The sequence below is a fragment of the Lingula anatina genome, chromosome 1 (genome assembly GCF_051362555.1).
Source record: "Lingula anatina isolate TDL-2025a chromosome 1, LinAna3.0, whole genome shotgun sequence".
In the NCBI taxonomy this organism is placed as follows: Eukaryota; Metazoa; Brachiopoda; class Lingulata; order Lingulida; family Lingulidae; genus Lingula; species Lingula anatina.
Genome location: NC_141767.1, coordinates 37,791,726 through 37,818,781, shown reverse-complemented (window position 1 = coordinate 37,818,781; position 27,056 = coordinate 37,791,726). Strand labels below are relative to the sequence as shown.

The following is a 27,056-nucleotide window of genomic DNA, read 5'->3' as shown; positions in this document are numbered from 1 at the left end:
TTCTCTTTTTCTATACTTCTTGAAACATAGATGGTCACTTTAAAAGGAAAACGTTTAAGATTTCACGTGTTTATTGAATTGTCTTGTATGCCTATGTTACATTCAAAGTAAACTTTACAGAATTAATATTTTAACTGTCTATAAACGAATAAAACACAAATATTAAAACTGAGCAAAATAATTTTAAAAATTGGTCTTTATTTGTATTATATCAAATTTCTCTTGTTTCGAAAATTCTGAAAGAAAATGTTAGGCGCGTTGTTTTATTAAGTCATTTTTAATAACAGTTAATTTCACATAACTAACTGAGCGAAATTCATAAAGAAAAATCACAGCACGTTGTTTAAAAAAAAAGAACAGTTCAATTTATTCTTTATTAATTAGTATTAACAAAACGATGAGCATAATAATAATGTGGTCTATTCTACAAGACACCGTACGGGAGATGTGTACTGATAACGTCACGGTGATCTTTAAGTTTTTAGTCACTTGGTATCATTTGAAATTTCACAGTACACACGATGAGATTTTTAATTGTACCAGAGCTGCGGCGGTTAGGACTGGCTCTGAAATCGCCCTTCACGGCAGTGCCTGAAATGATCGATAACTTGATGATTGGCTTTTTTCTTTCGACATATACCTATAGATATATCACATGTAGTTGTCGAAGGGAAGTGTACTCTGCAGCTTACAAGAGCTAAACATCATTGATCAAGAAAGCCCTGTTCAAGTGCCATTTCACGAGAAACCCAACCAAATAGCGGCAAGGTGGGGATAAACAGATTTTACCCCAAATTGATGCCCTTTTTACTCCCCCTTACCCCAAAATCACTTTGAGACCATATACCTTTACGAAAAGCTTATGTTATTTGAAAGCCTTTTAAACTGGACTAAGTTATAATTAGGCTGGCGCCACACACGGAAATGTGTGATAAATCTAATGTAATTTAGCTCAGAGAAACAAATCAATAAGAAAATAAATATATACCAAATATATTTATTTATTATCCTTTGTTCACATATTGAGTAAATAGACACATGTTTATTCCTCAAAAAATAGATAAAATTTCATATTTCAGTGGCATTTTTATAAAGCAACACCTGAATAACACCCATAATGACATGTGGGTCCTGCAAGTGGTTTAAGTACAATTTCATGTCTCTAGCTTACAGTTCACGAGTGCAAGACGTTAAAAATGACTGATGTTTACATTAACGCAAGACGGTATCTTAACATTTTGATATATATATATACTATTAAATAGTTCGCCTTCATAGGATTAATGACCCACTGGGTAAGATCAACAGTGGTCGTCTTTCTGATACGTTTTTTGACTACTTTTCTTTCTCTTCTTTCTCTTCTTTAGTTGGCTCGGATGAAGCATCTTTACTTCTGTCCAAAACATTTTCCTCTTTGCTCATACTTCGCACCCACTTTGAAACCACTGTTGCCTGGGCGACCTTTTCGCGCATATTTGAGGACAGCCACTGAAAATTCGATCTCAGGGCATATGCGGGGTCTCGATTAGTGGGCACGCCCTCGTCCCTGTAGTCTGCCTCTGATTTAATTTCCATCTTCTGAACGATCAGGCGAATGAGCTCATGTTGTTTATCAAGATTGCTTGAAATGTCTTTCAACCTGGTAAGAAAAATGTATAGAATATTTGTTCCAACTAAATTGCGGTATGACAGGACTAAATATGAAGACAAAGAGTGCAGATGAGCGGTTTTTGATCGTACTCGATTACGTCGCTAAGGTCGATTCAATTAGTTGACTTATTGTAAAAGCCATAATCTTGGCTTCATATTTTGCTACAGAAAATTCAGCTCTATACCCTTATAGAATTGTTTTTAAGAAAGAATATAAGCGTTTTACAGAGTTTATAAAAACTTACCTGGCTTTTTGTTTCTGAAGTTCTTCATGTATGGACCTGCCGCAAACAGCAGTGGATGAGCCACTCGTGCAGCCCTCTGCGTTAGAACTTGTATCGGAAACCCGGCTCCAAAACTGAAAACAACGTTTTCAAAAGTCTTATACATTTCATCTCCTAACTTATTTAAATAGTAACACCCCAGTTATCAAACTTATTGCTTAAACCAAATTACAGAGCTTTTGCTTCCTGAAATGAGACAAACGAAAATCGTCTGAACCCTTCGTATATTTTTCGTCTTGAATAGCTTAAACCCTATTTGCCTTTGCACCAAATTTGCAAACTCACTGCCTAATCAAATTACAGAACTCGTAGCTTTCTAAAATGGGACAAGCGAAAAGCGCTTTACCCTTTTGAACATATTCCGTCTTGAATTCGGGTAAATATCCAAATCCTTCTTGTCCACCCACTCTAGTATTCTCTGTGGCAGTTTCAGCTCCAGTTCCGTGTGCAGGTCCACCTGCATGGCCAGTCGCTTTAAGGACGCGTTCCTCTGCACGGTGTCGATGTCTCCAACGGCCAAACCAATCTGTAGAGAGATTTATCATAGAATTATGGAAAATGGCATGATAATGTAGCAAGAGAATGTTTGCATGCATTTTACAGCATTTGAAAGAAGCCGGGACCACTGCTTCGTGGCACCATCCAACTCTTCCTCCACTGTAACCGCCGGAACGATTCTTCTCAAGCATGCTCTCTAGTTTGGATATTTTCCACTAAGAAAACCCTAGTGTAATTAAGAAAAATTACTCTCTCTTTTAATACAATACTATCCAATAATACACATTAATTAATTTCAAAAGATAAACCACTTTAATCATCTTACCAGTAGATTCATGAGGAGGATGGGCATCAGTAACACAAACACGATGACAAAAAACACGGTAAGACCCCCAAAGTGCTGGGTGATAGGAGAGTCGTCTGTCAGAGGCTCAACAAAGGAATTGATGGAGTCGATTTCTCCCAGCATCATTATTATGGTGCGGAAAAGGGATATTTCTGGTGTCACGAAAGACCTGTTGTTCTAAATAAAGAATGTCAAATCAGCCATTTTAATAGCAACACAAAAAAGTTATAAATGAACAAATAACTAAAATATTATCAATAATAATTAATAAATTAAAATGATTAGTAAATTAGTCTTAAATATGTACTGGTATTTCCATGGCAAAACAAACAAACAAACAACAAAAAGAAAAGAAATGAATAATATAAAAACAAATAAATCTTAAAATATTAAAGAACAAAAATCTGCTATGAGTACATTCTATATGGTAAAATGCTTTCCATTTCGTTAAATACTGAAATTTAATTTAAAAAAATTACTGCGAAAATAAAATATTCATCCAACTCTAATATTCAGAAATTTAAATTTTACATGTCATATTTCTATATTTTTCGAACCAATCCTCAAAAATGTCGAAGTCTTACTTCTTCAGATAGCAATATGTAGAAACACAGTCCAAAGGCAACGATCAGAATCATAAACAATACAAACACTTGTATCAGCGTCTTCGTGATTTCTAAGAACATGACAACGTAGATACCAAACACGTCAAATCTGAAAAAGAAAGGGCGATGACATTTTCAGGCCTTCCCAACTACCAGACTCGGCACCTACGGGTCCAGAATAAACCGGTATATCTGACCACACTACCCGTTTTCAAGGTGTGTGTCAGATCGCATAAAAGAGTATCATACCCTATCACAAATTCTGTAAGCCTACCTGTCATCCGGGTATCGCGCCTCGTTTTTGTCAAGTAGGAGTCACATGAATACAACAGACGACTCCCTCAATCAGGGGGTGGAAACGGGCTACTTATATGATTAAGACGAGCCTAGCCGTCAGTACCGGTTATTGTTTTGTGACCTTGAGGAGCAATTAGGTTTGGTCGTTGCGGCACGCATCAACAGTAGTTGAACTACCACACCTGGGTCTTTTGTTTTTGACAACTGTTCACTCGTCATCGAGGCGCTTGTTCAAGACTACAGGCTGATATCTACTAGTACTACCAGTGGCTTCATTAGTAACGTTCCCACAATACTTAAGTTTTCTGTCCGTGCGTACAAACCCTGAAAAAGGACAGCCTCGCTGACGAGAACAATGGACGTTTCTCACCCCTCTCTAGGATTACCCCTGCCCTCAATCTCGTCCATCCCGGTAGTCACAAAAATATTTAACCCCCGACAGAATATGCTTCTGCTATCAAAATTAGGTATACTTTTCTAAATTAATATATAAGTTTGCAAGTTCTTATTTACAAAACATCAATGGCTATGTCCGAACCTAAATTTTATGTTAAAAATTGCGGTACTGTCAGATTTGAGCTTTAACAGAGAAAATTGCAGCAGCGCATGAATCTAGATGAGATGCACTACTTTCCAACCCCGCTTAGGATCATTGCTATCACATCGCGCACCAGGCAAAATCGGTGTGGTGGCTGATACTCTGTAATGCGATCTGACACACACCTTGAAAACGGGTAGTGTGGTCTGATAAACCGGTTTATACTGGACCCGTAGGTGCCGAGTCTGGTAGTTGGGAAGGCCTGATTTTGTTATTTAATGAGAGAGAATGTACCTTAACCACATCTGCCATCTCGCTTTGGCTTTTTGATACTGTACACTTTTTTTTTTTTTAAATAGATAGCTTTTTTCTCTTTTCTTTTAAATTAACGCAGCCTCGATTTTTAGATGCAGACTGCACCGCCAATCATATATTTACTTCGAGCACTTTATAATAGGGTTTTACACATACATTCATCACCTTTATGTACCAAACTATGAGAAAAATCATGACAAATAGGGATAAATATGTTGCCGGGAAATAAACATTTACTTATAGAAAATCAGCCAGAAATATCTTTCAGAATCAGTTAAAAATATTTACCTTTGGAGATGTAAAAGTAGGTTGAACCAAGCTAAGAAAATGGCGATGGCTCCGCATTCCCACTGATAATGCAGGTTAATTTCGAAGATGTAGGGGCCGACGAATATCCCAGCCGTGACATAGAGAATCCACTCCATATAGTTCACCCAGTCTATGAAGTATTTTGCTCTCTAAAATAGAATAAGAATAAAAGGTCAGAGAAGTGAAGCCGCATTAAATGTGTTTTAGACCCAACGTACAATACGTTACCACAGTGTTACTTTCTTCAGGTACTGGACAGAATAAACTTGACATGCTAAAATACAATTTACTCTATTCTGATCATGGAAAATCGATCAATGGAACATTTATAGATCAGCCAATAACAATGGGATGGTATATATCAAATTCTTGTTTTTTCGCTTTACTTCATAACGCGCAGTTCTTTCACCCATTTTCGTGGTTAGACTTATTAAATGGACATACACATTTATTTACCTGTTGAATTACTTGAAAAATTTCCTTGATGATGTTGAGAGCACAGAACACAAGAATGTACAGTAAACCTATCCTATGGAATGGTGCTACTTGATACTAAAAAGGGAAAATAGCAAATAAAGAGTAACAAATAGTTGTTGATATCTGCATATCCTAGATAAAGTTTTGATCCCCAAGACGTGCATACCGTTTCATAAAAATAGTGACAATTTATGCACAATTTATTTTCACACGTTTTTTATCAACCATAAGACGATATAACAGAAATATTAAAAGTAACATAATAAGTAAAGGTATTTAGTAAAAGCGTATCCGCAGAAGGTATTTTCAGTCAATGCGTTTCCACACATTTTCTTCATGACGTACCCCTGACTTTAGGGACTGGCAAAACCTGCTACAGTATTGTGTCTCGTTGGTTCTGTTAACTCCAAAATGTGCCCACTGGTCGTCATGATCCATTGGGCGAATGTACGTGACATGTGACGTCAAAGCCGCAAGGAAGAGGATGTAAAGGAACAGCACAAACATGTGTATCCAACCTCCATATGCCTGCCTAAAATACGTTTCAAATAGTTGATTATGTTGTATTTATAATTACAATTAGGTTTTTTAGCTCTATAGATGCATGTTCACTTTCATTTACGGCTCTCTATTGTACATAAATGTTTAAACATTAACTACATGTACTGTATAGAACAATTTGGTCAGTGTCATTACAAGTCACTTCCCAACTACATATTTTCTTTCCTATTTTCATTAAGGGTCCAGAAAAATATATTCATAACTAGTGAAATTTAAGTTATTGTGATACGAAAATGTAGACCAGGTTTTCATGGCATATAATCTGAACACTAACCTTCTAACACCCAAAGCTTAAATAAACTAGTAAGGTATACAAAAATAAACTTTTAAAGCACAATGTGAGGCGTATTTAAGCTGTACAAAAATGAAGTAAAAATGCCACATGAAACCTGATAAGGGCATACAATACTATATCAAAACGCAATATAAGGCATGGCCAAGTAGTTACCATTTCATGCTCAAGTACTGCAAGCACAGTGGATGTGACAGGAGCCCAACACGATTGTGCTTCACCATCATCTGCAAAACAATTATGATGGGTTCATCACCATTAGGTAGTGTTTGTACAGAAAATACTAATCTATTAGCGATGATCTAACAATGTCTTTATCCATTTAAGCAGGTTTTACCGAATATTTGTTTTGACTTTAAGAAAAGATTTCTTTCCTAAGCAGTGGACATAATGTCAGTAAATTCGTGAACAAAATTAGAAATAAAGTAGATCGATGTACACAAAAATAAACGTTTAGTATGCGTCAATGTTTGAATTGCCAGAAGACTACATATTACTAACTATAAATAGAAACAAGCATTGCACCTCAAACGATTGATCTTTGTCGAATCAAGAAAAGTTATTTCACGATAATATTAATGCGAAAGTAATTTTCAACGGTAATTATACAAACGAGAACTCACATTTAGAGACATAAGTGGTGTGTAGCTGGTTCCATTTTCTCTCAGTTTCTTTACATAGTCCATCGGTAGCTGCAGATAGCTAAAGTCGTAGTGTTTCTGTAAGTAAAAAGGCATATTTTCTGTCCTCCATACATTGCATTTGTTTGTCGTAACATAATAAATACCGAGTATATTTTCAATAAAAAACATGTTTTACTTCTTTAAACAATCTACGTAATGGTTCACATGACTATTAGTCTGTCCTCACCCGCCTCTATCCTGGGTGTGGTGATGATAAAGTACTTTTTAATGTTTTACTAACAATGTAGTGTATGTCCTGTCTTTCTACTCCAGGCAAAAGTGCAGGGTATTCCCTTTGGGTGCCTTCAATAAAGTTCAACGGTATCTAAGCATTCTGACTATTTATACGTACGTGAAACTCTTTAGATTTGATATCTTTGCCAACTGGGGTAACGCACTGGTTTAAAACGACTTCAAATATATCTGGTAAGTTGATGATCATCCCCATGCCAGGGCAGCCATGGTATTCAGAGCGAAGGTGCATACAATCATGCCATCTGTAACAATGAATGAAATAGTAGGCTCTATGGGACATTTTCTTTCTTAGCAGACTAGTGGTATTCACAGACATGTGAAAAATGGCTTATTTATTTGCCAGAAGTTAGGTAAAACTTGTCATCTTCCCGCTCATAAATGACTAAGAATATTTTGATTTTTCCATTGAGATTTGGCCTTTGTCGTGAATAATGATCGTTCGAATGCATGCTCTTTTTGAAAATGAAAAATACAACCTAATTTAAACAAAGGGAAAATAACTTCCGAAAAAAGCGTCGTTTCACTCTACCCTAATACCTTTTGTGTGTTACAATGGCGTGCGCCACTTCCTTTTGCTTATTAGCAATGGCCACATCAAAGAAAGTCATGTCGTCGTTATTTCTGTGGGTGATGTCCGCGTCTTCGGTCAACAATAGGCTTACCGCAGCAGGCTGGCCGTACAAAGCGGCGATATGTAGGACGGTATTCTACAAATGCAAATACATATTTATCATTAACTGTGCATATTTTTCAATTATTTGCATATTTTTCAATTATTGTTCTTATCCATTATCAAGCTGAAGATACATAGAAGACTTCTCAGTATTTGTTCAAACATGTACTAAAACCCGAAAAAAAGGAATATGATCAAAAATGTGATTTTAACAAGGTAAAAAAGAAAAAAAACATCCTCTATGGGCAGCCCTTGTAAAAAAAAAACTGCAGCTTGAACGAAACTACCATTCTTTCAAATGTCTTACCCCTTCTGAGTTGGGCAAGTTTAATAGATGTGAGTGCATGCCAAGTAACAGCTTCATGGTTTGGGTATACCCATTTTTGGCCGCAAGATGGAGAGGTGTAAACCCCATATGACATCTGATAAAAAAGGGAAAAAATGGTTCATGTACATGTACTTCATCATATTCTTTTGTGCACTGGAAACAGCATTTTATAACACGGTTATGGGATTGGCATACTTATAAACTTAATAGATGCTCTGTATTATAAATATTTTCCACTTACCATAAAGAAAATACGGTAGGGACACGATCTTTTCATGGGCAAACAAATTTTCAGATGTATAATTTTATATTCACAAAATTATATTCCTACATAGCACTTGTGGTGCCTAAATTGCATAGAATAGGGCCTATAATTATAGAGTAGCCTGGTTTTCAATTTTGTTTATATCACTCAATAGGAATATTCGAATTTTAAGAAATTATGACCTAAAAATACAGAATCTGTCAAATTTACAATTTTCTTGAAAAGATCGAGCAATCACCGTACACCGCGACCTCTGCTGTAAGTCCAACGGTTATCATCTTAACATGTGACGCGAACTTAGCAACAAATTCCGATGCACCTGTAACTTACCCCGATACTAGCGCCCCCTTCTGTAGAAGAAGCTGCACAACTTTGGTGTGGCCACTGCAGCAAGCTACATGGAGCGCTGTCTTCCCATATTGGTCTGTTTCGTTGATGATGTTGTGGCCCTCAGGACTGTTCAGTAGTTGAAGACAAGTGTTGAATCGCCCATACCTGAAGGTAGGATTCAGAAGAGGGTCAAGTGACCTGGTTATAAGTCACTAATCCAAGTAAAAAAGGCAATTAACCATTTGAGCCTACAGCTTAGTATTCTTACAAAACGGGTTAAGAGTATGTTTTATTCTTATGATTATTGCTGGGAGTTTTATTACTTTTCATTTATTATAAACCAATAATAATCTTTATTATTAATGATTCTCCACGTCCCTTTTGAATACTTTGGTAAGGGAAATGGCTAACTGCACCCTGAGCTTCAGAGCTAACTTGACACTAACCTTTTTACTGTAGCCTATCTCCATCGTGTCAAGTAACCTCTGACGAAAATAGTTTGACCTAGTTTATATAAGCCAATCAAATCCATGTTTCAAAATTTTTCACCAAAGTTTGGTGAAAACGCTGATTGGTTGACCGTCAATCGGCAATCCTCGGCTGATTCCGCAAGCTCCATACTAACAACATAGTTATTGTCGAGTGCGGAGACATCCGAGTAGTTCCGAGTGTATTACCGTACACAAAGAAAGCAAGGCGAGTGACTACGAAAAAGAATGTGTTAAGTTATCTCTTGATTCTTTGAAAAATATGAGTAAATCGGAATTGAAACCATAGGGTCTAGCAGTTTGAGGCCCTGCATCATTATCTACTGAGAGACGATGTAATTTGCGTGCTGCCCACAGGTTACGGCAAGTCCCTGATATTCAGCCTTATCTTTGATTGGTCCGGATTTGAACAAAGCGCGCTTTGACTCGTTCGCGTTCATTGGCTAGATCGTTTAATGAGTCATTGAGTGCGGGCTTTTAAATTTGATTGGCGGGCGGCGGAGGCAATCGAATCTGGTCAGAGGTTACTTGACACGATGAAGATAGGCTACAGTGAAGAGGTTAGTGTCAAGTTAGCTCTGAAGCTCAGGGTGGCTAACTGCTGACAGGAGTTGATATGTGACATTTATAATCTGCATTTCTCCTCATTCTGGTTCCGAGCACTGTGTGTTTGAAAGCCTGTGGTACCAATAGAGAACAATGCAAAAATATTTAACTCAATTTTAAAACTGTTCTTACTTTGCCGCAAAATGCAAAGCCGATTCCTTCTGGTTATTTTTCACAATAACAGAGGCCCCGTGCTGTAGCAGGCTGCCTAGAGAGGCCAGATGACCCTCCTTGGAGGCATAATGTAGAGGAGTGCAGCCGAGCTCGTCCTTATCGTTCAATAGCATTTTCAGGTCTGTCGAACACTACCAAAGTAATAAAACGTGATATAAACATGCATTTGGTATATAATATAATTTGTGCATTTTTTACTAAACTAAAATTATGAAAAATCTCTTTTTGCATTCGGCATGAAATGCTTCGAAATATTTTTCATATAGCACGTATTATGCAATTACTCAAGATGCAAATAAAGGGATTGTTATCTTTGAGCAAGTCGGCATGCCACGTACCATGACAGATTGGCAAGGGAAGTCCTCCAGTCTTGCGCCATTAGCTATTGCGAGATGGAGGAAATTTCTGTTATCTTTATCTTTCAGGGTTATTTTCGCTTTCTTCTCCAAAAGTAGCACGGCGGTGCGCCACGAGTACCTCGAGGCAGCCAGCAGCAATGGCGACCTGTCATCCTTGTCTGACTCATCCACCCAGGCACCCTGTATAGTTTAAGAGTGATATCAAAAAGCCATTATTGCATAAGTGAATGTAAATATGAGGAAAGGAACGGTTCATTGATTTCTGCGTTTACCTTTAGAATTAGGGAACTGGTTGTGTTTTTTATCCAAAAGTAGATAATTCCGTACGGATGTCAGTCAATATCAACGGGTATGATATCGGCTTACAAAGCTAAGTTCGCCATTGTTATTGCACGAAGAATAATTAGCTAATCGTTTAAAATGTTTGTTTGACTTATTTGGGTAGACAGGATTTTTGGTATGGACTTTTAAGGTTTAAAAATACTGTACAGTGGGAAGATATTTGTTTGTTAAATCATCAATTGTTGTTTTGCAACGGGTTCAGCTGTTGGAGGCGTGTTGCCAGTAAAACGTACGGATTATGGTCAAACATTCAGCTTGTACTTTCATTGAAATGGGATATTTGGTATAAGCAGACAATGTAAAAGGACTAAAAAGGCGATTTAAATCTGATCATGAAATGCCCATAATGAACAAAATGAACACACACACCTCTTCTACTAGGTATTTTGCAAGTTCAAAATGATCAAACATGGCCGCCTTGTGGAGTGGCGTCATTCCGTTGACGTCCTTGGCCTTGATACATATGTGCTTCTTTTCTGGTTGTTTCTCAAACATCAGCTTCACCATATCCATAGCACCCTGGGCACATGCGAGGTGGATTGGAGTGGATTTGTCTTCCTAAAGTGGGCATTATTCTTTAAATATTCAATGCATAACTAAGATCTAGTGCACCAAAATGTAGTTCTACATAATTGTAATAAGTCACTCATTATGGTAACAAGCATATTACTCAAAACGAATGAAGATTCTTTCTAGGCATGTCGCGCCATAAACTCCCTAAAATAGGCTTATTTCACGCGCTCCAAGTGTGCTCCCATTGTTGACTCCCATTAACTTACTTGCAAAAAATCAGAATTGACAATCAAAACGCAAAAATCGAAAATTAAAACGTCTATTGGCTACTTGTCGCTCAATCAAAAAGAGCTTTTAATGCGCATTGCCTGCAATAAAGCTATCTACGATTTTCAGTTAATTTTGCAACATTTTGCCTCGGGGAGCATTTCATTTTTCATGGTTCGGGGTTGTGGAGGGAGGTCCACTTGGGGCGACATGACCATACAACCTAACATAAAAACAATTTCTGCACATGCACAAACTGTGCTTGAGTACTGTGCTTCATATGTTTAAAAGTTGTTCACCTGTTGGGCATCAATGTCAGCACCCGCAGCCAGACACACCTGCACGGCCTGGAAGTAAATAAACAGTGTAAATCATATATATTATCGGACGTTGTACAGAAAAATTCCACTCACATGTTCTGGTTTTGGAATTAAAGAAACCTACAATGAGGCTAAATCAAAGTTTTTTGTTGATAGAGACGGCATGTAATCGGAAGCAACAGAAGCATAACTGAAATAAAGTAATAAATGTACTGTTACAAATAAATTTAATTGAAAAACAAGACATTCGTAGATCAAGAGAAAGAGAATTAATTCGAATTTTACTACCCAAGACTTTTTAATCTATTCTTGTTGTTATTTTGCGTATACAATTGCATTACTTTGGGACCACGGCAATCTGTCTGCAAACGCACAAACAGTAAACATGAAACCTTTCCAAAGTTACGCTCGTCAATTACTGCAAACCAGTGCAATTATCAAGGTACATGTACATTCTACTGTTTGTTTCAATCTCTGCGCTCCATTATGAGTAAGAGTGAATAGAAGCGGTAATGGATATCGAAAACATACATCGAGTATTTGCAATGCTTTAATGGAGTCTTAAACAGTTTCCTATGCGGTACACATGCATTGTTCCAGGTCTGAAAGGATATGATGTTGATGTATGCAATAAGTAATGATGAATCCAGGGCCCCCGGTCTATGAATTTGGATTCGGTCAGCTCGACCTGGTTGAAAGATATTGATTGGTAGAAAAGCGGTGTTAATGGGTCTACGGAACTGGGCACGTAATTAATTGACGAGGGAGCATAGATCTTAAAGTATACGGTAAAAAAGAAAAATGAAATAAATAAATAAAAAAGATAAAATAAATGCAAAATACACAAATAAAACGGTTCGCGCGTCTTAGCTTATAAAAGCCTGTTTTAAATTTCAGAGATACCTTGTTACCTTCTAATGGCAAGCGCGCTGTTTAAATAAGACCAAGTAAATTAAAACTTAGTTTAGAAATAAGATAAAACCCATCTGTTAAATAGGCCCAGCATATGTTAAGAGGCCATTGCAGGAAAACCAGTGTAAAATGTATTTTAACAGCAGTGATAGGTGCAAATATACGTAAAATAAATCAATTTCATAAGTGTGAGGGAAATGACATTTAATATTTTTTAAAAACGCACACCTTACCTTAAGATTTGCCGCATTAACGGCAGAGTGGAGCGCCATGTTCTTCTTTTTGTCCATAAAAGACATCAACTGCGACCGGGTGTAACCGTTCTTCTCAGCTAAATAATAATAATAATAATAATAATAATAATAATAATAATAATAATAATAATAAAGAAATTATAATTTATACCACATGCGAGTGGCGTAGTAGTACCAAACATTTAAACAAACATCTAGATTGAAATATGCACTAATATGTTGGAATGTGCGTTTTACCATGTTCCACAAGCACGTCCACAGACTTAGCTGACGCATTTTTCACTGCCACATGGATAGGGTACAGTCCGATGCTGTCGTGTTTGCACAGCGGGGCCTTGTGCTCTAACTACAGATAAAAAGAAAGCAACTTAAACGTCACTGAGGTTACCATTCAGCTTATTGTTCATGACTGTCGTTTGTTATACAGATATTAGGATGACAAAGATATTTACTCTCCTTTGGACTGAAGAGCACTGTTTTTGACAAACGTTTTCGCGTTCACTTCAAGATACGTTCTAGTAATAATCTTCATGCTTTAAATACCTAAGATCATTGCTTTATGCTTTTAATTCCACGAATAATGGCAAATGGTGAACATTAACGCTGATGGAATGGCGCTAAACAAAATTAGATGGACGGCATTTATATGCACAGTATGTGGACTCGTGCGTCCGTGTACATAACCGGGGACCATTAAAGTAAGACCCATGTATCCCATCCATACCAGCAATTCCACACATTTCTCGTCGTCCTTGGCGGCAGCATAGTGGAGGGCAGTACCGTCGTTTTCCCCACCCAAAGCGATGTCCACTTCCGGATGGCTAATCAGAGCCTAAAAGACGCAGACGATTTCGAAAATTTAAAGCAGAATTTTTATACTTTTAGCAAACCTTGATAGACATGAGTTTGCTTTTATATTAAAATCTTAAATTTACTATTAAAACAGCAATGGTGGTGTTATTAGATTTCGTACAGAACACACAACCTTTAGATATAGTCTGTATGTAAAATCAGCTTTATACTACTTATTTAACAATAAAAGTGGTGATATAACGCCTTTTTGGACCACAATTGTCGGATAGTGTATATTTTGCAATTTTACAAATGAAAGAAAACGTGTGTTCGACCGCCATGCATGATTTGTTAAGCTCATCTAATACCTGCGTCTACACAAAAAGTGATAATAATCAGTTTTTACATCGCCAGTTTAAATAAAAAGCCTTAACATTAATGACATCAAATAAGCAAATTATCAAAATGGATTGCTGTTGCCGCAAATTGTAGCAACTGAATAATGTAAGTGGTAAATCTCTTTTACGTTAGTTCTTTATTTAGACTTCGTAAATACATTTTCCCTCTTGAGTTGCACAAATAAAAAGCTGTTGAGAAAGGTAACAATCACGTTCTCTGGTATTTAAGTTAATTGTTAAAATACAAATGAAAGCGAACGCGGCTAATTTCAACGTTAAAAGCAATGGGCGGGTTGGCTATTTTATCTGTAACTTAAACGAGGGAACACAAATAGAGAGAGAAAAAAGTGATTGCGTAGTTCAGGACTTCTAATTGCAAAACATGTTCAAATACATTTCCATTAAACTTCACAGATGGCATATGGTATCCAGGCTGTCACGATAAAGCTCGCTGTTTAGCTACGGGTGAGAAATACAATGACTGCATTGTTATTGCTTAATCAATTTCCTCCTCCATTTATGCTGCAATGTATCCCTAATTAATAAATGTGCTTTGCATAGATACTGTCGCAGTATAATACCGGGTATCCTTAAATAACATAACGTCTAAGGAAACATAATTTGTTGTCCATTTCAGCTTGCCAATCACTTTCTACAAAGTTGTGCATTATTAATGTTAAGTATTTAATGTGCGTCTGTCATTACGTGTTTAATGTCCTTTGTGGGATCGTTTAAGCATACATTCATATCTACATGTAAGTAAATGGTCATATCACAAAATAACATAGAAAATAAAACAAATTCACAAAAGTCTAAGTAATATCAAATCTCTTGACGTACAAATTTTAGTTAGAGACATGCTATATTTGTCAATCAGATAATGGCATACCCATCTCATATTTTTTTTCTTAAAATGAACCTATAATAGAAAGCAGAGGCAGCAATTATGAGGTTCACAAGCATTGCTCTATACATGTAGCTACACGAACATACCGGTAGTTATGGTATCTAACTCGAATAAAGTGGTACTTATGTAAGTCATTGCAGTGGAGATGTATGTAATATTTATTGGATGCAGTATGATTTATACTTTATACATGCACCAATCTGACTTGTTTTTCACATAAGAATGAACGCAAATAAAAAAAAAGTCTGATTTCCAATATCACATCCGTTTACGTTGCCAATAATTCTGTTAGAATACCCGTCTTACGAGTGTAGCTAAAGGAATTACTGGGTAAAAGACTAATTACTTTAGGCAATTTGGTCGGTGTTTGAATGAATGACTTGCTGTTATTACTCTGGACGATCATATGAATTTCATCCGCTCTCACAGGTGGTCTACCACCGAGGTGGAGACAATTATATCATTATGACGACAAACAAAACAACATAGGGAATGCATCACTCCATATTGTGTAGATACAGGGGGTATTTCGATTTCGTTACCTTCAACGATGCCACGTTCCCCAGGTCTACGGCATAGTGAATGGGTGCCATGAGATCAGCGTTCAGGATGGTAGTGTCGGCGCCATGGTAGATAAGGTAGTCAATACTGGCCGTCGCTGTCAGCTCAACAGCGACGTGGAGAGGTGTGTTTCCCTTACAATCCTTGGCATTAATATCTGGATGGTAAGAGATGGGAAATATGTTTTTTGTTGTTTTTTCAACACACATGAGGAACACTTCTAGCACGATTTTTTCTCTTTTTTTTGCATTCATTAACCATAGCGACGAGGTTAATGTCAGACAACAAGTAATTAGACTGTCGTAAAGATCGAGATATGATGACTTAATTAACAAACTCAGAATTCACAATAAGGATTTATTAGATTAACAATAGCGCCAAGTTTAATGTCAGACAACAAGTAATTAGACTGTCGTAAAGATCGAGATATGATGACTTAATTAACAAACTTAGAATTCACAATTAGGATTTATGAGATGACACGTTTAAGCCCTTACAAGGACATTTCATGAACGAAAAAAGGACTTACCTCCACCATGGTCCAAGATGAAGTCCATAATAACAATCCTGTCCTTGGAGGCTGCGTGGTGCATAACTGTCTGCCCTTTGGCATCTTTGAGAAACAATCGCGACTCATCTTCATAGAAAAGACGTTCAAATGCTTCAATATTACCAGATTTGGCGACCTGTAAAAGATAAAATTCCTCTGAGAAATGACACCAGTGTAAGTTTTCTTCCATGTTTCCCTCTAAAAAACTAAACTACACGACACAACGCTGAAGTATACTGCATTAACAGCTGAGAGTTAATAGTCGCTGGTCCATTACACGCATCCATTTGTGTGAACAAGTGATAGGGATCTGAAAACAAATTGAATGTCAACTAATAAGAATGAAGCGAAATACATGTATCACAGATTGTTATGTACACAGTGCACGTAATTAATAAACCGACGACTATGGCATCAATTGTTTCAGTTGACTGCGCTTGACCGCTAATGCGACACGCAGGCAATCGCAGAAATATTCATCGTATTGAATTATTCTCTTCATTGACAATGCCTTTCATCAGATGACACAAATTGTTTTATGGCTCTTTTTTTACTATGGTAATTTACCAACGCATATTCTTCTGCATCGAAAAGCCTTTCGTCTGCCCTTGCACTATGATGTCCACATTCGTAGATTTTGTACTTTTTGGTCCAAAATCGCAGCATCAGCAACACTGTGAATTTCCGATGCGTATATCTTCACCTGCTCTTATATGGAGATAAAACATATAATGTCTTTCTTCCAATCTTTCTGTCTACCTTACACTACAAACCTATTTGCACCGGTTTAAGTACTTTGATTGAAATCAATTGAAGAATAGACGCAGCAATCACGACTGATAAAGACCTGCTTCAATTAGCGTTCCACTAAGTGCGTGTAACATGGACATGTCCCGCGCCAATGTTTAGCTTAGGGCCACCAGCCACCAGGGAATAAAGAAAAACGTCTGCGCATGCGTTGCGTTACCAGGCCATGCAAAAAGCTTTTGCAGCCTGTATATTTTCCCCTCATTTTCCGGAAACTTAAAGGTACAACAAGATGTTTTTTCTCTGTATGGTATGAATTATACATTGATGAACTTCAAATAAATAAAAATTACAATATGCTTGTAATTTTATAAATAAAACAATTTCATGCTTATGTTGAAAGCCCCCTTCCCTTTAACTGTTTCGTTTCGTGTTTTTAGAAAATCGGAACCAAAGGCCAAAACCCAGATATCGTATTAACAAGATATCATTTACTTCTCCTTCCATCAACGTAGTTTCTAAATCGATGCAGTCTTAAAATGACTATTTATAATTTTATCAGAGTTTTCGAACATTTTGGAATTTGGAGCACCTGTGTTGAGATGAATTGGAGAGGCTTTAGGTCAATATGACCTTGATACTTCTCTCCAGTATAAACACTTGGCCTTCAAAGGAATTCTCTCAAATGCACAAATAACGCATTTTTAACAGATGGAATTATTCTATACTAGCCCTATTTCTTATCGTCCCCGTTGAAAATTAACTATAGCTTTATTTTTGATTGTTATATGCCCCAAACCAGATTCCGTACATCCCTGTCAAATAGCCATAAAGGCATGCACAGATGTTTTGCGCTTACGCTGGTTACCACCTAACAAAACCAACTTACTGTCGTAACTAAGGGATATATGCACATTTGTTTTATTCGAACTGACAATGAAACCCATTAAATGCCATCGTCATTGTTTTTCTATATGTACATACACACATTTCCTGTCAGTGTACCATTCCAAGCATTCTATAATGTACTCTAATTTCCTTAAGGCAACTCCCTGAGGATCACGCTCTAGTTGTTCTGAGAATATGGATTTGAATTTGGAGCGAGGTTACAGTTGCCCTGTATTATTTCAGCGATGAAATAGGGCACCGCCGTGGTCAGATGGCCTTATCGTAGTTTATCAAAATACATTTAAGTGACCACTATGTCCGTATATGTAACGCCACTGAAAGCAATACCCTAGGTGAAATGTGTTATATCTTTGAGCAATTAGTGAAAATGTATGAGACATTTTTATACTTGAAATGACTAGATACTGTTAAGATAGTATTCAAAACGTATATTCATGAATCCCGTTAAGTTCAATGTAAATAAAACGTGTGTTAACTGCACATACCCTGTAGATAATTAAGTACAATAACTTAAAAATGAAAAGTATGTACTGAAAGGGATATAAGTCATGGTGGAAGTAAGCACTGGAGATAACAGTGTAGCTATAAGATTTTCACTGGCAGATAAATGACAGATAAACATTAAAAATTAAAATTGATTATTTAAACCACCAATGACAGATAAAGATAAAATAGCATACTGAAAGCAAAAGGTGAGACCTGTTCTCACTTTAAGGCACCGACCTAGCAACATTTGGATATTCAAATTAATAACACGGGATAAACATGTATTCAATATAAAGCTGAGATATCCTACATGTACTCATAAATTGAGATTTTATTGTTCAATAGGTGTAAAGACGGTCAACTTTATTGTTGATTTTTCTCAAGGTCTAGGTATATAGCATCACCGGGAAAGCCTGTCAAAATTATCATACAGGCCAAGGCAATACCGAGCATGCGTCCTGGAAGCAAAATACGCGTCTATTTTTTCCTAAACTATTCAGCAATTTCATCAGCAGGTTATAAAACAAACCGTTTGCCCATAACTCCATATAAAAAAACCAATGATTATATTATTCAATAACATACAAATTAAAAGATATGTGTCAATTTTATTAGATATTTTCCCCATCTTTTTATATACTTTTCTAGCTTTGTTTTTTAAATATGCACATGCAGACGTGACACTTAAAATATCAAGCATGAAATTATTGCGCAAAAGGAAAATAAAAATGTTCACAAAGTAATAGACAGATTAAGTAGTTTGTAATCTGATATTTTAATGGCATCACAACATGAGAAGTGCTTAATTAGAAACAGCCATTAAAACACCATTACCTTCAGCACGTTGTATATTTCTGGCTCGATTAGTGAACATCCACTTGTGTATTAATCGTAGGTTTTAACAGAGTGAGTAGGACGCTGTGAACAAGAGACATATAGACTAATGTGTTTGTCAACGGATGTTCCAGAAAGTTTCGTCATAGTCATATCCTTTTTGAAAAAAAAAACGATATTTGAACTGCTAAGGTTAGAATACTGGTGTGTGTGTGTGTGTGTGTGTGTGTGTGTGTGTGTGTGAGAGAGAGAGATGGATAAATTTATCGGTTGAGAAATATTGGAGAGAAAGAGGAAGGAAAGAAAATAAGATATGCACTTGTGTCCATATACTACTCTAATCACAAAAAGCACAGATGAACACACAGTACATGAATGACCACTGGCAGCAGTATGGTAACCTATTTTATTTTTATAGCATATCGATACCTGTTACAATATGGAAAACCATGAAATATTTCGATTATCTTCTAACTTTAACTCAATATCCAAAACATTCGCCTTCACTAGCCTCTGTAACAAGATAACAGACACGTTTGTTAAAAGAGAACGGAGAATAACAGAGCAATGGGATTTATTTAACAAACAAATAATATTTATCCTATCATTATTATTATCTCATCTCGGTTCTTTGAAAGTCATATATTTCAAAACATCTAAAATTGAAATGCGTTTACTAGGCCTACCTTAAACATCTCTGCAGGGTCCCATGGTAGGCTAGAGTTACGGCACCTAAACGGCAATACCGCTATACACTTCTTCGGCATCTCTAAGTTATTGAATTTTATGATAGTCAAATAATACCGAAGTCAGTTATTTCCATCACCCAAAATGGTTAATGTTTCTTCAAACAGTTAAGAGACTGCTACAACATAAACCTTGAATATTGTATAGATTTGTACAACTATCTGCAAGAGGTGAAATTTTGCCCACGTCGTTTGAAACATATGCGATTTCTGAACAGCAACTCCTATTTATTGAAAGTAAAAATTGATTAACAAGTATAATGGAAAAACGTCGATACAAAGCATACTCGATGACGTACACGTGCATTAGATTAATTGGGTAGGTCGCATTACATGTACAAGCGAGTTAAAACAAGAAAAACACTCGTTCTTTCCGGCAGATATTTGTACATTTTTGATAATTATCCCGGTTTGATTGCCAACGTTTTATACCAATAATGACTCGGCACTTTTTTAAACTTATCCCATCGGAATCGACATCTTGCTTTGACGTGTATCAATTAAGAGTCAAATGCATCAATCAGAGAAGGGGCTGTCCTCTTCCACGTGTTTTAGGGCAATTAGTGCATTATAATATATCGCTCTAGAAATTTATTCTGATGACTGAAGGAACAGCACCATGGGATGCGTTTTTTTTCAATAACGTACCCCAAAACAAGAATATTGTCCTGCTCATTAACGATGAATTATTTTGTTAACCTAATAATGTAGAAAACATAATGTATTTTGGAGGTATTGATGACATTCATGTAAAGGATGTTGAACACGTTCTAATATATCCATCATTTTGAGACTTTTTCTAAATAATATGTGTACGTCTATGTACGGCAAGGTTATTCTCAAAAGTATCGAATGCTCTGTCCTAGCTAGGGTTAAAAGACCAAGATAATTATTCATTAGGTTATGACGGTTACCATATAGCATAAGACATTGCGTTTGTGATGGTATATACATTTTGTATATTATAGTTGACGTATCCAGTGTTGAGTTATTATGATCATACTCTACGCATATCTATGAAGTATGAAAACACGAACACTGTCTTTATACACAGCTGACTTCATGTGTCAGGGTTTCATACTGGTAATTTTCACAGAGCACAAATGTTTATTAAATGCTTGGAAACTCCAGCAGATATTTTGACGGTAGATAGAAACGAAAATAAACACTGCCCAGTTCATTTATCATAACATTCTTGACCATTAATGAAGATAAATCTGGAACTCAATTATGAAACTTGTATTTACAGTTTAACACAGAAAACGCATTCTCCCGGCGCAAGGTGTAATTTGTTTCTTTCATTAGATTATGTTTACGGGAATCTACCTCTGGAAACATTCTGTGGAACCAGCGCTGTTTTGCTGGCTTATCGTAGCCTCGCAGCTGGAAGGAGGGGTGCTGTTTTTAGAAAAAGCTTTAAGGTATATGAGTTACAACATTGGATTATTATTGATTACAACAACTTGTCTTTTTTCGTTAAAGTTACACTTTTGTCAATATGGGACGGAGATGCCCTGACAGCTTCGTTAGACATTGCGGTAGCTGCCGAAGTAATGGTGCTAGGGAGAAAACTGATTAAACAATAAACTCGATGACTAAACTACTATGACTTAGCATTTTCCATTAACACGTACGACACACTCTAAAGTAATTAGCGTATCTTCGATCATTTTATCAGACCGAATTCCCGAGTAACTCTATCAACACAGATAGTCTTGATTCCTTTGCACAGCGTTAAAAGGGGCCTGGTTTCCTGGACACTAATAACACGAGGTTTAAGCAGCAATATTTACCTTTCATTTCTTGGATATTTTTTTTCATTGGACTTAATGGCAATAAACCACACAATTCTGTTGAGTTCCCATGCTGGTTTTGCTTTTGAATCATTGGTAACAAACCTATTTGTCGGGGTCGAATTGAACGTGCTACGTCATTTAATCTGTTAACATTACACAAAAAATGTATTTATCCAACGGAAATGTAATCCTTATGCCGAGATGTCAATATCACTTGCTGACTCACCTGAATTTGGAATGTATAGGGACATAAGTCGTTTACCTCCGTTCACATTTGTACTAATGAATATCGAGAAACAGTCTAAACTAGACATTGTTAAGACGATTGGTAATTATGGGTGTCCTTTACTAATTCATTAACGCCATGGACGTTACCTATGATTTATTAGGTTTGTTAATTCTAATGACATTCACTTTAGGTCAGCTCACTACTGCCAACAATGCATTACGCAAATGAGTAGCCCCATTTCTTATCACAATATTATAAAAAATATGAAAATATAGGCAAAACAGACCGAAAATAAATGCGATATCTCTCTCTGACAGTTATTTAGACTAGCCAATTCAAACGTCTACCTACACAGTAACGGTGAATCCAGTACTTGAGATTTATTGACAGAAAACTTAATGTTATGCATTAAACCATGATTGTGATCGATTCACTCCGTGCACTCATGTGCTTAATGAAGTGATGCCATCTGGCTGGAAAGATTTCATCCCTTTAAATGAAGGAAGAGGTTAATTGCAGGCCACGTGGCGATAGCCCCTACGACCAATTGATAAAGCGTTGAGAGCAATTCATACTGCTTCCAGGTTTGCTTGATGTTAATATGTACACTATAAAAACCTAGCGACGGTGTGTGTTTACTTTCCTTCATAAGGTGAATGTTTATACTCTGTTCAAGTGCATTGAAGTAATTGTTGAAAATACTCTATTGGAAAAGCCCTTTAGAATATTAATATGAAGGTTGATGATTCTATATGTCCAGCATGTAAATCATAACATGCATGCATGTGTAATGAAAGAGCTTAAGAACGACAATTGCACCTATAATACTTAATTTGACGTGATGAAATCGTATAACAGATGACTTCTAGCTCAGGTTGAACAATATAATTAATAATTGTAACGATTTATACGCTCCGGGAGATAGATTTACTTATTTTAAATCGTTCAGTCGTTATGAAGTCAAAAGGTTGCAAAAAAAAAAAAAAAAAAAAAAAAAAAAAAAAATTATATATATATATATATATATATATATATATATATATATATATATATATATATATATATATGATAACAACTAAACAGTTGTTTTGTAATGAACCGAGAATTGCGTGCACCATTAAATATCTACATGCATCGTCCATCATTAAATATCTAGTTCAAAAGGCTTTGTGGCAATTATTTATTCACTCAAATCTGCTGTCACTTTCATGCCAGGGTCACTTCCCTATGTCGATTGGTCATATCCAGCATGTTAAACCGATTACATGTATATTCATTTATGTAGAAAAAGATAATACCATTCAATTAGTCTATGTCACCTGAAAATACCAATTAAATGCCTCCATGGTAAATCTGTCACTATCAGTAAAAATGCAAGGATCAGAAAATAATTATCTGTTGTGGACGGTTTTCTCTGCGTCATTGAGAGAATTCTGTGGTGCATGTTAAACCTATAATATTGATTAATATGTATGTTCTCCACGCACATGATAGTGGGCCTGTAGACAAGTTAATTAAGCTCAGTCAGCTGATCTACGCCTTCATAATGAAATAGGTTTATCAGTTTGGTCATTTTAATTAGGTAGCCAGTGTTTCCCTTCGCAAACTAAGATTTCAATAATACTCCAAAGAATAACTGTAGTATACTATTAAAATTGGCTGAATGTAGGTGGGTTAATATCTTTGGGGCAGTGAAAACTCAACCATATCTTCATTAACTCTAGGCATATTATTATCTTGTATCACATTTAATACATAAAAAAAAGAAAAAAAAACAGTACTAGAAGGGCTGTATTGCAATGTACCTTAATTCAAGTTTGAAGATTGGGTCGATACAGATTGGGGAGTCAATGGTGTGGTATGCATGGCGATGGCATGTTGCGTGACACTTCCGTCTTGATGCCACTGACAGTTTAATCTGCATTTGACAGTTTCATCCAATTACTGACCACACTATTAAATATGGTGATAGCGGTTAATCTCCTAATTAACAGGCGACAATCTCGATTCTCACAGGTTGATGGCATAACCATAAAAAAGCTGTGCGACGAATTATAGTTTTTCTTTTCTTTTCTTTTTTCTTTTCTTTCTTTCTTTCTATCTTTTGTTTTTTTTTAACAGTATGCATTGTCTGCTGCAAGCGTAAGATTGCTACATGTATCATGAAATTCCAAAATGAAAAATGTCCGTGAAGTTACGTCATGAAATTAAAAATATATTGATGTACCTCAGTAAAAATTGAGTTGCCCGTTTACATAAAGTATGGCGTCAGAGATACTTGTTCCAATCACGTATTTGCAACATACAGTGTATGTTATGATAAAACGTATCCGAATGGATAATACCACAGGCTTCAAATGTGCATATACGGTTTGCATATCTACGTTAGTAAAAAGTATTTCCAAAGCTTGCAATGGCATAAAAAGCAAATTGTTTACCTATAAACTATTTATTTCCCCAACTCTTTACGATATCCCTGGAAATTGCTGAAGTGATCACCTAAAAGGTGTATGCCAGTCCACACTCAATGCCCCCTCCCCCATGAGAAATTAAAAGTTATCATATAGAATCTGATTTATGGATGATAAAAGGGAACGGATAGTTTACTACAGCCATATGTTGATTCACAGGCACAGGCATGTGTTGATTCACCATTACGAAAAATTCAATATTCTCAGACTGAATATCTTGAATTCAATTTCCTGGTTTTGACAGCGAGTCGATCTGCGGGAACGAATGCTTTTTTATCTTTATGATAGTCGCCAGGAGCGGGGAGTTATAAGAGATGTCTTCCTATGCGAATGTAATGGTATACTATCCGTATTTGAATGCCCTACATGTCATACTATCTATGTCAACATATACTGCATAAGCACTTATCTTTCCTAAGCCAGGCCTGAAAAAACCAAATAAAACCATCTGATGTCGATATTTCCCTCTATAGTGTACAACAAAACATGACATTTTAAGCGATTGGCCATTCATTTAGGGTTTAATTATTTGATTAGGAATGGTATAAAGCATCGAATCGAAGTGCATGAATAGAAAGAAATTTTTATTGTCGAGGAAAATTCGATATAGCGGAAAAATTAGATGGGATACCATTCATTGTCCACCCCTTTCTGGCTCTCTTGTTTATATCTATTGTGTTAATATTGCGTCCGTAATAAATAAATAAATATCCGCAATTTGTTTTCATATCAACTCCTCGGTTTGGTATTATCTGTTAGAGTAAAGGACTTTCGACAAGCTTTTGTGCTTTAACGCACGTAATGTTTTTAAAAATTATTTCTGTCATTTATCTATTTATTATCTATACCGTTGCCTGTTAAAATTCATTTTATGATAATACATCAATTTCACAATGATGTTTAAAAGAAGACCAGGGTTCGTCAATGAGCAGTTGTAAAGAAATACCATCAAGATTTTGGCAAGTACAGACATCTGCGTATGGCTGTAATGTACTCTGCGTGTATTCTCTTTCCATTGTATCAGTGTTTGTCGCTTGAGTTTCTCAATAAGTGAATGAAATTATGGCTAATAAATCTCTATAACAAATAAATTAACTAATGAACAGTGGGAATAAAATTAAACTGTAAAAAACAATACATCCTAAACAATTAAAAAAAAATGAAAATAAACGAATGAAAAATTAATTTAAAAAAAACAACAATTAAACATGGGAAAATGTTTATATTCTTCATATTCAGTAACATAAAGTGAACTTGCGATGATATGCAGTGCTGCAGTTCGCATTCCTACCTTTAATATTCTAAAAGGACTGTCTCGCATATGACATACGGCTCCGCTGAAGTTGTCATCATGAACGGGTGGCTCTGTCGATGGCTTGGTCATTTCTAATGTCAAACCCCTTTCTTCAGCCAACATATTTATTTTGACTTCCTTCACACCAGCGATTTTTGCAGAGGTCTTTCTTCCTGAAAACCAAGAAAACATCTTTGATCTACCAAAGGCCTAAAGGAATTTCAGTCTTTTCACCTTCCACCGTTCGTTAGATGGTAGTTGCTCATTACCGTTTCTGTACGTTCCGAGGGTCAGTTTGTATATAAAGAGATTTTTCAATCACTGCTCCCCGACGCTAGAATATGCGTCATTACGATTTATATCCTACGTAAAATCTATCCTGAGCTTTTTGCACGCACTGTAGATGGTTTTATCAGTCATAAAATTCTCAATTAACCCAGTTCAATTCTTATTGACATTGCTTATAGCAAGCGGCGAAGATACAGTCCGATGAATTCCGAACAATACTCAAACAACAAATATGAAATGAAATTCTGACAATAGCAAATTGGCTAATTGCTGTCTACTGCGATCGATTCTATTTAAAATACCTTAAATGACTAGCTTATAGCAAACTGTCGTAGTTCGTAATTAACTTCGATCTCTCTCTGGATGCGATATCGCCGTTTAGGCACAGGTTACTGTTCCCATGGCAATAGCATAGCAGTGAATTATAATTGGTAAGATTTCCACCTACTGACTTGCAGTTGATGGGCTTCAAACTTACCTGTCATGTTTAAATTGTTGGTAGTTTCGATAAGTTTCTTCTTTATGAACACATTACGCTGTATGGTTGAAAATGTACCATGGCCCATAGGAGCCTACGCGTGCGTCTTTTAGACGCCCCTTTACATGCGAAAACGACAAGGCCTATGCAGAGTTCGCCTTTTACTACAGAGCTTTGAGTTCCGAAAATGGCATGGCTGTGTCTCTTTCGCCACTTACTGAACTCCAGAGATGCGAGATTAACACGACCCATGTCGCGTTTGTCTCTCAAAAGACACTGTTATAAAAAATGAAATAGGCATTACGTGTGATTTTCGCATCTGAATAAGTAGACCCTTATAAACGAAGTTGACGTGACCTTAGAGTCATGTCGCTTTCAACTTTTACAGACCTCCAACAAAATCTATCTCCACACAGACGCACGCGACATGTACTATTGGACATGGGTCAGTTGAAAGCGACATTAACCTAAATGGCTCATGTTACTTTCAGCCAATTAATTTGAAACAGAAGGACCGTCTTAAAACCCTTTATATTTGAATCCTTGAAAATAAAAATATGAGGCCATATAATTATTACAAGCAATTAGCCACACTGTTATCTAGATAGCACTAAATTATGATGGGATTC

At 36.3% G+C, this 27,056-nt stretch overlaps 1 protein-coding gene across 3 annotated transcripts; it reads right to left on the bottom strand.

Annotated features, from left to right (window-relative positions):
• Window positions 1-985: 985 nt before the first annotated feature.
• Window positions 986-26,331, bottom strand: LOC106158805 (transient receptor potential cation channel subfamily A member 1). Of its 3 annotated transcripts, none has more exons than XM_087000818.1 (24): window positions 25,659-26,331; window positions 16,129-16,285; window positions 15,581-15,756; window positions 13,666-13,773; window positions 13,179-13,287; window positions 12,921-13,018; window positions 11,755-11,802; window positions 11,045-11,233; window positions 10,313-10,513; window positions 9,933-10,105; window positions 8,707-8,871; window positions 8,091-8,205; window positions 7,648-7,817; window positions 7,208-7,352; window positions 6,796-6,891; window positions 6,329-6,399; window positions 5,665-5,851; window positions 5,299-5,394; window positions 4,822-4,991; window positions 3,363-3,492; window positions 2,758-2,955; window positions 2,281-2,460; window positions 1,896-2,008; window positions 986-1,639 (listed from the first exon to the last, which is right to left on the bottom strand). In XM_087000818.1, exons 1-24 carry the CDS (start codon window positions 25,851-25,853, stop codon window positions 1,336-1,338), a joined length of 3,594 nt encoding a protein of 1,197 aa, XP_086856944.1. In that variant the 5' UTR covers window positions 25,854-26,331; the 3' UTR covers window positions 986-1,335. The 3 variants fall into 3 exon arrangements, with proteins under 3 accessions (XP_086856944.1, XP_086856946.1, XP_086856945.1); XM_087000820.1 differs by lacking the exon at window positions 25,659-26,331 and adding an exon at window positions 19,812-20,074; XM_087000819.1 differs by lacking the exon at window positions 25,659-26,331 and adding an exon at window positions 16,717-17,036.
• Between the last annotated feature and the right edge of the window lie 725 nt (window positions 26,332-27,056).

Coding starts and splice junctions, on each gene's coding strand:
- LOC106158805 (XM_087000818.1), bottom strand. CDS start 25,853: ATGTTTTCTTGGTTTTCAGGAAGAAAGACCTCTGCAAAAATCGCTGGT. Junction 15,757..16,128: donor CATCTTGGACCATGGTGGAG/GTAAGTCCTTTT, acceptor CTTACCATCCAG/ATATTAATGCCAAGGATTGT. Junction 10,514..11,044: donor CAAAATACCTAGTAGAAGAG/GTGTGTGTGTTC, acceptor TAAACTATACAG/GGTGCCTGGGTGGATGAGTC.